At 33.1% G+C, this 12,656-nt stretch overlaps 1 protein-coding gene across 1 annotated transcript; it reads right to left on the bottom strand.

Annotated features, from left to right (window-relative positions):
- Window positions 1-8,198: 8,198 nt before the first annotated feature.
- Window positions 8,199-11,031, bottom strand: LOC124832161 (pectate lyase-like). The gene is made up of 3 exons (XM_047306296.2): window positions 10,868-11,031; window positions 8,832-9,572; window positions 8,199-8,726 (listed from the first exon to the last, which is right to left on the bottom strand). Exons 1-3 carry the CDS (start codon window positions 10,978-10,980, stop codon window positions 8,366-8,368), a joined length of 1,215 nt encoding a protein of 404 aa, XP_047162252.1. The 5' UTR covers window positions 10,981-11,031; the 3' UTR covers window positions 8,199-8,365.
- Between the last annotated feature and the right edge of the window lie 1,625 nt (window positions 11,032-12,656).

Below are 12,656 nucleotides of genomic sequence, written 5' to 3'. Positions count from 1 at the left end.
CAATATAAAGATTTATACAAATTAGAGTATATACTAAGTTCAACCAAATGTATCATGATGCATGATATGCCATTTGAAAAATATTCAATACGATTATGCAGCAGATATAAAGCTCAGAGTATAATTGCAAGATAAATGCATGATACTATCTTATACAGCACCATAATAAATATATCAGAGTAAAAGATTCTGCAACATTTTGTTCAATGATAAAAAAATCATGCATATGTAATGATTTTCAAAGCATTTTTAGATAATATGCAACACTTGATGCTAAACATGTATGAAGAAATAGTTTAAACATGTTAAGCAGTTATATATCAGTAGATATAAACATATAACCAATGAAGCGATTTTTAGTCGATTGTATAATGAAGCTAACTGATTAAGCTTTCTGCTAAGCGAATGTTAATCGATTACAGATCTATGTAATCGGTTAAATTTCATGAATATGTTCAAGAACTGATATATGATCATTAAATCTTCCAAGATCAGTGTTAAACCTACATAACACAACTTTCTCAACAATGTTGAGTGTTAGTCTAGTAATAATCAATAGTTGTGATGCAATTGTAATATTAAATGAGTATGAATGTGCAACGAAGAATGTGACAGTGAAATATATCAGATTACATCCATACAATTCAGTATCAATCAATCATATTATTTGATACAACTTTGATGAATTATCCCAAGCTCATTTCTTACAGTGTAAAACCTCTCTTTAGATAGAGGTTTCGTGAAAATGTCAGTCCATGATGTAAGGTATCAATAAATTCAACTTTAATTTCTCTATTTAAAACATGATCTCTGATAGAGTGATGTCTTATTTCAATGTGCTTAGTTCCAAAATGAAAAATGGGATTTTTTGTCTATGTTGGGTACAAACAAAGTCGCACATCAGATAAAATTAGAGATGAACATGGGTTTATATACACATAAGATACCTCCATTGATAAGAGGCCTTTTGGAGTGGTACCAAAAGCAAATCTGTGAGGGCTTGACCCAAAGCGGACAATATCTTACCAGTGTGGAGATCTATGTGTATGTGTGTGTTGAACCTCCCTACAAATGGTTTTTTTTCCTAAATTTGAGTCTTATTATTCATTGATAATTGAAGGCTTTAAATAGTCGTGACACTTATAATGTTATGGGAATAAAAATACAATATGAAAATAAAATATCAATTATCTTAAAAGTTAAATCTCTGTGTGTGTTGAACCTCCCTACAAATGGTTTTTTTTTCCTAAAATTGAGTCTTATTATTCATTGATAATTGAAGGCTTTAAATAGCCATGACACTTATAATGTTATGGGAATAAAAATAAAATCTGAAAATAAATTATCAATTATCTTAAAAATAAAATATGCTTAATCTATCCTAAAATAATATTGTACCTAGATAAATCAAAAATCATAACTATGTATCCCTATTTTATCTCTATCAAATTAAACTAAATATTACTAGACCCAAAAACTACTAAAATAAGATTTAAACAAAAATTATTAATAAAACCCTAAAATTTAAGTTTATCCCAACAAACTCTCCCATAAACTTAAATTCTTCCTTCCTTCATTCAGCTTTCCATGTGCATCATTCCAAACCGGGTTTACTTTTTTTTTATTATGTCTTTGCATTTGAAACAAACAATCTCGTTTTCTTTAAGTCTTAATTAATCGAGTTGTCACACGACTATCTAGTACCGAGAGTCCTCTGGGATACGATACTTGGTCTTACCATTTTATATTACTTGTGTGATTTGGCACACTTGCCAAACCATCAACAAGTTTTTGGCGTCGTTGTCGGGGACTCACGGTTTAAATTATTCTATTTGTGTGATTCGTGATTAACTTTGACTTTAGTTTTGTTTTTAATTTTTATTTTTAAATTGTGTTTTCTGTCGTTTATTTTTGTTTCTGTGCTAACAAATTTTCTAGGATTTTGTGTCTAGTTTATGCATGATTCAGTCAGGACTAGGAGCAACAAAAGTTCTGAACCTCTTCTTCAAGGACTTGAGACTAGTATAAGGCCGCTAAGAAAGAGATTATCTAGAGTACCTTCTCTAGAGGGAATTTCACAAGCCTTACAATCTAATCAGGAAAGCATGGACAACAATGATGCTAGGCGTACTTTGGCAAATTATGTAACAATGGTTGGCCCTCATCATTTTAACAGCATTGCAAAGCCAAGGGTCAATGTCGCAAGTATGGAGATGAAGCCTGTGTTGATCCATCTAGTGAAGAGAAACCAATTCAATGGACTGTCACATGAAAGTCCATATGAGCATCTGACCACTTTTAATGAGATCTGTAATACTGTAAAGCTGAATGGAGTGCCAGATGATGCTATTAGATTGAGCTTGTTTCCTTTCTCACTAGGAGGCAATGCTAAATTATGGTTGAACTCTTTTCTTAAAAATAGCTTTACTGAGTGGGAAGATGTGGTTGCAAAATTCTTGAATAAATACTTCCCATAAACAAAGATCAACAAAGGGAAGCAAGAAATCCCTTCTTTCAGACAAGGCATGGAGGAGACATTAGGCCAAGCATGGGATAGATACAAGGGCTTGCTAAGAAAGACACCTACTCATGGTTTTGATGAAGCAACAGTAGTCATTCTTTTCCTTGGAGGTCTTGGCTCACAGACTAAATTGATGTTGGATGCCTCAACTGGAGGCAATATCAGGTGCAAGACTCCAGAGGAAGCCTATGAATTAATTGAAAACATGGCCCAATGACAATGTGATACACAATGAAAGAGGAACTCCATCACAACCAAAGGGAGTGTTACAGTTACAGTCAATCTGGGATACGATATTTCGTCTTACCATTTTATATTACTTGTGCGATTTGGTATACTTGTCAATCCATCAACACTTATCCTTTAAATATAGTACCTGGTCCTTCATAAAAATTGAATTACCTTTTTCAATTATCTGACCCATGCTTAAAATATTGCTTTTCAGCTCGGGAACATAGTAAAGATCCCTAATCTCTCAAACTCGTCCATTGTTTTGCATATGTCGAATTGTTTCACGCCCTTTCACGGGTACCTTAGAGTCATCTCCGAAAGACACAAATTTGGCCTACACCTTGCTGAGTTTATCAAAAAGTTCTCGTTTCCACACATATGATTGCTTGCCCCAATATCTAGATACCATACCGAGTTGGTAGAAATCTCATCAGTCTTTGATTTCAAGCATGCTCCAACATCCGCCTTCTTTAGCTCCTCAAGCTCAACCCTCTGTTTATTCATAATTTCATTAGCTTCATCTAGAAGCCTCCCTATCCGCTGAATCTCTTCATCTTTTTATTTGAGTTCTTTCTCTAGGTTTTCTTTCTCCACAATTGTTGCATCCTTTACCGAGAACACTTCATCCATTCTTGGGATTGGGCTCTCCATGTCCACTGCATCCGAGCTCTTAGCCATCAACAGAATTCCACACTTTTCTTCCACATCTTTAGTAAGGAGATTTGTCTCCCTCTTTGTCTCTGCCTTACAATACTTTGCAATATGGCCTACCTTACCAAGCATTAGTGTTATCACACTTTAATTTAATATAATCTAAATGAATGCCATAATCTTCAAGCAGACTTTTTATCCAAAGAGACTGAGCACAACAACTTCTTGTTGCAATGTACTCGGCTTCAGAAGTGGACAATGCCACACAAGCTTATTTCTTCGAATGCCAAGAGATTAGTGAACATCCTAGAAGATGACAAATGTCACTAGTGGTTTTCCTGTCTAGTTTGCAACCTCCACAATCTAAATCACTATATCCTGGAAGGGACATATTTGCACCTCTAGGGTACCATAATCCAAGATTTTTGGTCCCTTTAAGGTATTTTAGAATTCTTTTTAATATAGTTAGATGTGATTCGTTTAGACATGATTGGAATCTGGCATGCAAACAAACATTGTACATAATGTCAGGACGACTAGCAGTAAGATAAAGGAGAGATCTAATCATACCTCTATACAGATTTTGATCTACATCTTTACCTTTTTCATCCTTGTCCAGGTAATAGTTGGTTGCCATAGGAGTAGCTGCTTCTTTGCACTCATTCATGTTGAACTTCTTCAACAAGTCAACATAGTACTTTAATTCATGTATAAAAATTCCAGCACCTTCATGCTTCACTTATAATCCAAGGAAGTAGAGTTATTAGAATCATGGAAATTTCAAACTCTTTTTCATATTTTCAGATATTTGCTTACACAAAGTACAGTTAGTAAACCAAATACAATGTCATCAACATAAATCTATACAAATAATAAGTCATCTCCAGATTTTTTAATGAATAAAGTTGAGTCAAGTTTACCCCTTTGGAAGTCCTTTTTCAGAAGAAACTTTCTCAACCTTTCGTACTATGATCTAGGAGCCTATTTGAGACCATACAATGTTTTCCTTAGTTTGAATACATGGTCAGGGAACTCAAAATCCTGGAAGCCAGGGGGCTGTTCCACATACACTTCCTCTTTGATGTAACCATTTAAGAAGGCACTTTTTACATCCATCTGGTATAGTTTGAAGTTCAATAAAGGTGCTATAGCAAGGAGTATCCTTATAGCTTCTAATCTAGGCACTAGAGAAAATGTTTCATCATAGTCAGCCCCTTCTACTTGACTGTACCCTTTTACTACCAACCTTGCTTTTGTTTATTATTATAGCACCGGAATCATCCATCTTATTTCGAAAGACCCATTTGGTTCTTATAACCTGTTTAGCAGTCTTTCTTGGAACCAATTCCCATACATCATTTCGCTTGAATTGATTCAACTCCTCTTGCATGGCTAGAAACCAATTTTCATCATTCAAGGCATCATTTACGTTCTTGGGTTCAACTTGTGAGACAAAGGCAACATTCATACAGAACTGGTTTAGTTGCCTTCTTGTAGATACACCCTTTGAGATATCTCCAATGATGTTATTGGTTGACATGTGTCTGAGAGCCTTCCATTCCTTAATTGAATCGGTGCTAGTAGCAGTTCAATTGCATCTGAAGTATGAGTCTCTTAAGTCTTTTCACACTCAGGTTCTTCTCCTGTAGAATCTCTTGCATTTATACAATCTCTTGGATGCATCTTGTTAGTAATATAATCAGCATGTTCATCAAAACCAACATGAATAGATTCTTCAACACATAGAGTTCTCTTATTATACAACCCTGTAAGCTTTGCTAGTTAGAGAGTATCCAATAAAAATAGCTTCATCAGCTTTGGAATTAAATTTTCCAAGATTGCATTCACCGTTGTTCAAAACAAAATACTTGCAACCAAAGACTCTAAGATGAGTGATATTAGGTTTTATGCCTTTAAACAGCTTGTAAGGAGTAAGCTTCAACAAGGATCTAATGATGGTTCTGTTTAGCACGTAGCAAGTTGTGCTCACAGCATTGGCCCAAAAATATTTAGGCAAAGACCTCTCATTGAGCATGGTCTTAACAAGCTCTTCAAGAGCCCTGTTCTTTCCCTCAACAACACTATTTTGTTGAGTTGTCCTTAGTGCAAAGAATTTATGAGATATACCCTGTTCATTTCTCAAAATTCTTATTTTTAAATTCCCTACCATGATCACTTCTGATAGATTTAATTTTGAGATCTTTCTCATTCTGAATAATAAATGCAAAGTTCTTAAATGTCCTTAAAGTATCACTTTTGGTAGCAAGAAAGAAAGTTCAGGTATATCTAGAATAATCATCAATAATGTTAAGGGCATAAAGGTTTCCTCCCATACTTTTGATCCATGAGGAGCCAAACAGATCCATATGTAACAATTCAAGAGGCCTAGTAGTAGACATCACTCTCTTGGGTTTGAAAGAAGATTTGGTTTGCTTCTCCTTTTCGCAAGCATCACAAAGCCTATCATAATCATACTTTATGCTTGGTAGTCCAATCACAAGATTTATAGGTACAAGTTTGTCTAGATGAGGCATATGAGTGAGAGAACAAAACCTAAGGTAATCTTCACACCATCTAAATTGTTGTATCATTATTTGCACATATCTTTAATTATATCTACTTTAATCCTTTGAAAACCATAGACCATAGAACGTTTTTGTTCTTATGTATCTCGATACTCAATTTCCTACATGATAATGAGCTTGACTAGGACAATCATAAAGTTGTTTAGCAAACTTACAACAACTGTTATGTTTGGTCTTAGTAGTTATAAGATACAACAAAATTACAATTAAGCTTTTATAAATAGAAGTTTCTACTATCATTAAATGACACTTTCTCATTTACACCTTCACAGTTCTACATGAGAAACTTCTTCAATATTCCTAAAACGTATAATTTTTTTTTTTGTAATGAACATTCCTACGTTATTTTTGGTGTATTTACATTCTAATAAAGTAATTCATTTCTCCTAAATCAATCATTTCAAATTGAGTTTCTATGTCATACTTAAATTTGCTCAAGAATTGGAATTATCAATGACTAGTAAATCATCAGCATACAAAGAGACAATGGACTACGCTTTATTGCTTGAAATATTCACATACAGAATAGCTTCATTCTTATTTTGTTTAAACACCTTATGACAGATAATTATCAATTCTATTATAAATCCTTGTAGTCTATTCAATTCACAAAGAGCTTTTTAATGTTATTGATTGTTTTCATCGCCTAAAACAACGAAGTCTTTAGGTTGCTTGATATAGAAGTCCTCTTCAATCAAAACCATTTAAAAAATATAATTTTGCATCAAAATTAATAAATTTCTAACCTAAATGCAACTAGCAACTTGATAGTATCATGCCTTTGGCACCAAAGTAAATACATTTGAAAAATCAACTTCGTATTGTTCATGATAGCCTTTGATAACCAATCTAGCCTTTAGTTTATGTATTTAACCATTAAGATTGAATCAGTAACCTTGTGATTAGTTGCCTTGTGTAGAAGTTGTCGTGTTTTATATTTTTAATCACATTTATCTCCTCATGCGTATATAGCATATCTCCACCTATCTATTTCAACAAATTCCTAATACTTTTTAAGTTTCAATGTAGTAATGTTACATCTTTCATAAATTTCAGCAAAAGTTTTGGTAACTCTTAGTGGAACATCTACATTATGTCATCTAAATTTCTTCAATTTATGAATATTGTTTTTGGATATTGTTTACTTCGAGATAGTGATTGGGATACCTAATTGTCTCTCCAACACTATTTTTTTTTCTGAATTTTTTTAATTGTCGCCTAAAATAGCTAATTAAATGTATAAGATGAAGAGAATAATGTACTTATTCACCCAAAACAAAGTAATTAATGTAATGAGAGTCCTAGAGTGATTTTTTAAATGTGGTCCTTCTAATTATTTGCCATGACCTTTTAGAATATTATATGGATTTGTTGATTCTTTCTATGTTAATTGGTACCAACTTTCACTTTGACAGCTACGCATGCAGAAGAAGGAAGGACACCATTGGGTAGATGGGTCAGGCAGTAATCAAACAGAAGCCTCTTCCTGGAACACCAAAGCAAAAAATTATAAAGCATGGGACTTTTGTGGCAGAAGTAAGCGTGCATATCAAAAAGCAGAAAAAGATCATTCAATTACACCAACACTTACTACACTTTCCTTTCCCTTGTACCTGCAAGATTGTCAATGTTATCACATTTCTGGGCACTATATTATAACCATTAAGAATACAAACACAAAACAAAAATCTAGGTCTCTTAAATATAGTCCTTAACATGAGTTATTATAAAGTTGGACTCTAGGTTAATCTTTTAAAGTATTAAAATGAATAAAATTTCATGATATACTTTTCCATAGTTATGAAATCAAACACTTAATATTATCTTTCAACTATGTGGGATACTAATTTCCAAAACATTTTTGGTTTATACAATTTTTTTACTATTTTTTTATTATAATAACCATTATTTCCAAAATTATATTTTTTTAGTCTTTCTTATTTAAAAACATTTATTTTAGTTTCTACACATATACATTTTTTTTTCGTTCCAACACATTATTTGAATCCATTTTAGTCTTTCAACGAAGATCAAAATAGATAAAAGAAAGTATATTTAAATGAACTAAAAAAGATTTTGTTAACTAGATGGATTAAAAAGTAAAGTAATGGTAACTATATAGGAATCAAAATTGCAATTAAAACGAAGAAAAAGCACTTGGAAAGCAAATAGCAGAGGCTGTATTTAAGTCCTCAAGGCAAATAAACAAGTGGGTATAACTTAATTTCTATTAATATATATATATAGGTAACTGAAGGGGAAGCAATTTAAGCATAAGGTGAATTAAATTAATACACATTAATTTGTTTGTGGTGTCCCCAGCAGTTATATTTGATTAATTTGTTGGCTAATAGTTGAAGTGATAATGTGTTCATCATCAGCAACGGTTTCCCTTTCTGCAGGTAAGTGCACCAGCAGTGACGGTCATGGATCCAACAAGAGAAGAAGGTCTTGCACTGAGACTTGAAGCTCTAGCATAGATGGAAGAAGCACCAGCACCAGATTGCCTGAAGTATGCTCCATTCAAGAACATGTCACCCTCTGATCTCCAATTCCAGCTCATCCACTCACTCTGTGGAGCATCCTCATGCTTTGTTACCTCTTTGCTGAACCTAATGTCTGGAGCAAGAAACCTGTTTCCTTGGCTGTTGATGGTCGGGTTCGCACTCCCTCCAATGGCATACATTTCCCAGTGTGTGTAGTCGTTGTTCACCACATGAAAATACCCGTGTCTGCATCTGCAACAACAGTCACATTCTTTTTGTTAGTGTCACCAAAGTTTAATCATCTTTTCTTGAGTAGTTGCATTGTTTAATGTATGTAAACAAATGGCACATATATACCTTGGCATTCTTTGGACAAGACCTTCTCCAAAATGATTGAAGGCTATGGTGACCTGCATGTTCTTGTCCTGCGTGTAGGAATCACTGTGTCCCAAAAGCATAACCTTGTCATGGTGGGTCATGTAATTGTTGGAGATGGTGATGGCGGTGGATCCATGAATGGCATCGATCAGCCCATCCTGACAATTCGACAGCGAGTTATGATCGATCCAAATATGCTTCGAGTTAAAGATGGAGATTCCGTCGCCGTCCGATTTCGTCCAAAACCCGGAGTGCTCCGGCGAGTCTCTGATGTTGGTGTTCCCGGTGGGCTTGCAATCGTGAATGTGAATCCCATGAACGATCACGTTGCTTACGTAGTGTATGGTGATGCAGCCCCCGCCGGCGATGTGCACGCTCGCGCCTCTGCCGTCGATTGTCTTGAAAGAGTTCACCAGAAGCTCTTGCTTTAGCGTGATGACCATGTCCCTCTTGAAGATTATCCACAGGGGTTCGTCTTGTATGGCGGCGTAACGGAGGGTTCCCGGCTTTGGGTTCACGGCGTCGTCGTTGCCGGAGTCTGTGACCTCGTATATTCGGCCGTTTCTTCCGCCGATGGCGTCCTTGCCGAACCCGATGGCGCAGTCCGCTAGTCTCTGGCGGTTGTTCTCCCAGTTTGGGTTGCACCGCCAGCAGTCGTCGATGGGATTCCCGGTTCCGCATGATAAATAACCCAAGTTTCTCCTTGAGGCATTGATGCTTCTGCAATCACAAAACAAGTTACAATGTCGGATTTTTCATGCTTTTGTTAGATGGAAAATGTTTCATATGCATTTGTTCCAAGGAAGATGTTGATAGAGACCAATCAAATTTTACACTCACTTTATTTTACTTTTTCTTTTCTCTTTACTTTTAAAAATACAAAATTTATTTCTTAATGGGTATATTATTCCTAAAATTAAGTCCTTAAGTGGTTAATAATGTGTCTTAGCATTATTTTTCTTATGAATACTCCATGTCAGTTATATGGTATTAAAACAAATTCTCTTTACAATGTATTTTAAGGGAGAAAAAAGAGATAATGATATCTTCACACCTTAATAAATTTTTGTATTACAAAAAGAATGAGAAAAGGAACACAAAATAATACATTTCAACAACTAATTATATAAATGTATTAGTTATATATAAATATATTGAAATATCTAAGATATTTTTTTCCATTGCTACATAGTTATATTTAGTATTGTAATTCTAAAACAACTTTTGAAGATCTATCAATATTAAAATACATAAAAGATGATAGTGATTGAGATAGTTTTTTAACATTATAATAACAATTTTAAGAGAATTATGTACAGACAATAGAAATATATATATATATATATATATATATATATATATATATATATATATATATATATATATATATATATATATATTATTTCCAAAACATTCTTACTACTATATTAGAGTATCCGAATACTCTATGATAACTATAATGAAATTTGTAAGAAATTACATGTAAAACCTCATAACTATAATTGCAGTTTTGACATTATGCTTCCTAAATTTCGTGAATTTTGTCTTCTAATGTGAATTTCCTCTCCCAGTTAGATGTTAGGAAATTTAAATTTTGATTTATACAATTTTAGAAATCTATTAACTTAAAAAATAATACTATTTAGCGAAAATATCCACTCAAGATTCTGCTTTGTTATCACAATCAAGGCATGATATTCTACTACATTGTCAACATTTTCTTCAAATAATATGGATACAAAGTTCATAAAAAAACAAAAATTATACAGCTAAATTCATCAAAAAAGAAAATGGAGGGATGACTAAATTTGCTAAATGGGAAAACTAAGAACAAAGGGTGTAAGGAAGTCAAACTTTCACACTACATATATTAAACTGTTAATTATATTTACTTAAGAGAAGTAGATACTTTTATTTATGAGATTTCTAAAATGAAGTTAAAAGCAGAAGATTTATGAAGCTAAAGGAAAATGCAGATTGAGAAGAGAAGCAGAAAATGAGGTAAACGGTCTTACCTTTGTACCTCTTGAACAACCAATTCAGGGTCTGGAACTGCAGAGGAAGAAACAAAAGAGGGTGTGAGAAGAGAAAGAGCAAAAAGAAGAATGAAACATGAAAGGGCAGCCATTATTTCTCTTCTCTTTCTTCTTAGTTCTTAGTGGTGAAGTGGGTGGGGAACTTTGGCTGAATTGTGAGAGTTTTATAGAATGAAAAAATAATAATAAAAATATAGAGAGAGAGAAGAAAAAAAGCCGAGAGTAATGGCGTGATTAAATTTTTTGAAGTGGGTCCTCGTTATCGTAATTTGAGGTTTAAGGTAAAAGGTGTTTTACGCTTTGTTCGTTGGTTGTTGTACAAGTAGACATGGTTTGAAACCGTTATATTAGTTCCACTGTGGAAGCCACAAAGTCAAATTCGTTGACCTCAGTGGAAAGGAACCATATAAGGAAGACAGTGAAAGCCACTGCCCCACTCAATTTTAATTTATTGTTTTTCCATTACCATTTCAAGAATTGCATTTTTTTTTAAATTGCTTTTTTGGTTCATTGTATTTTAATTGCTTTTAAATAGTCATTGAGTCATAAAAATGTTGATCCACTGACATAAACTAATCTGGTCCACCCAGAATTTGAGTTGAGTTGGGTTGAAAAAAATTAAAATTTTGATATGGACCAATTTTGAATTTAGTCTTAGAATCTGGTTCATTTAGGCCGTAGTGAGGACAGATTGGCTCGTCAATCCATCTAATTTTGTTTTGTATTTGTTTTTGGATTATATTTAGAGGATGATTTTGGATTGTAGTATATTTTTTTCATTTTGAATTATCTTTGGAATTTAATCTTATTTTGGATTGAAATTTGTTTAGATTTGAATTAGAAAAAAAAATTAAATTGAAAAAAAAATTAATTAAATGAGTCAGTAAGAGTCAGTAATTCAATTTGTTTAACTGGTCGAATTTGAAATTTTTTGAGGTGAACCAAATTAGATTGACTCACTAAGTGATCAATCCAGGGTAAGTTAAATGAGGATGAGTCAATGAGGGTGAGTCAAATGAGCGTGAGTTGAGTGACCTGTTTTGACAATACTAATTGTCCAAAAGGAAGTATAATGTTGAAGCCTTGGTTTAGAATAAGATGAAATTAAATATGTGATTTAATTAAAGAAATTTTTTAAATATTGTTTTTCCTAAATTTTGGAATACAAGAAACTGTTTATATTCTCCGTTGAAAATTTTGTTGTCGATGATTGGTATGGTATTGGATTATGTTGACTGGAGTTGTTACAGTATATGGTTATTATCTCCCCTTTCTACGGTTCTTCTTCCCTTAAATTGTGGCATGTTTCATTAGGGTGTGATCCACATGTATACACCATACTTAGCTACATTATGGCTTTGGCTCTTCCAATATCATCATTTTAATTAGGGATTGTGTGACCCCATCCACACTCTATATGGTGTAAAAGAGTCTAAGTGGTTTGGATATTTATTAAATACTTTGAGATGCTCACATTAAATAAAATAATATAAAAATATTAAATAATATAAGTTTATATCTTTTTATAGGTTTTTGCTTTCTATTTATGAGAATTTATAAGAACTAAAAATGCATCGCATGTCTGGAATTGGTGTTAAAAAAATATGAATTTTCTTCTTAAGACTCATCTTAAAACTTTGTACAGTATTTTATTATTCATTTTTAAACTTTTATCTTATTTTAATGAAAGTTTCTTATAAAACATGGCTTAAAATTCTTTTTTTTCCTGCTAAATCTTATGAAAAATTTAATTAGATTCTTAATTTTT

The sequence above is a fragment of the Vigna umbellata genome, chromosome 4 (assembly GCF_029865625.1).
Source record: "Vigna umbellata cultivar VRB3 chromosome 4, Vumbellata_1.0, whole genome shotgun sequence".
Lineage (NCBI taxonomy): Eukaryota > Viridiplantae > Streptophyta > Magnoliopsida > Fabales > Fabaceae > Vigna > Vigna umbellata.
This window is presented reverse-complemented; position numbering and strand designations above follow the sequence as displayed.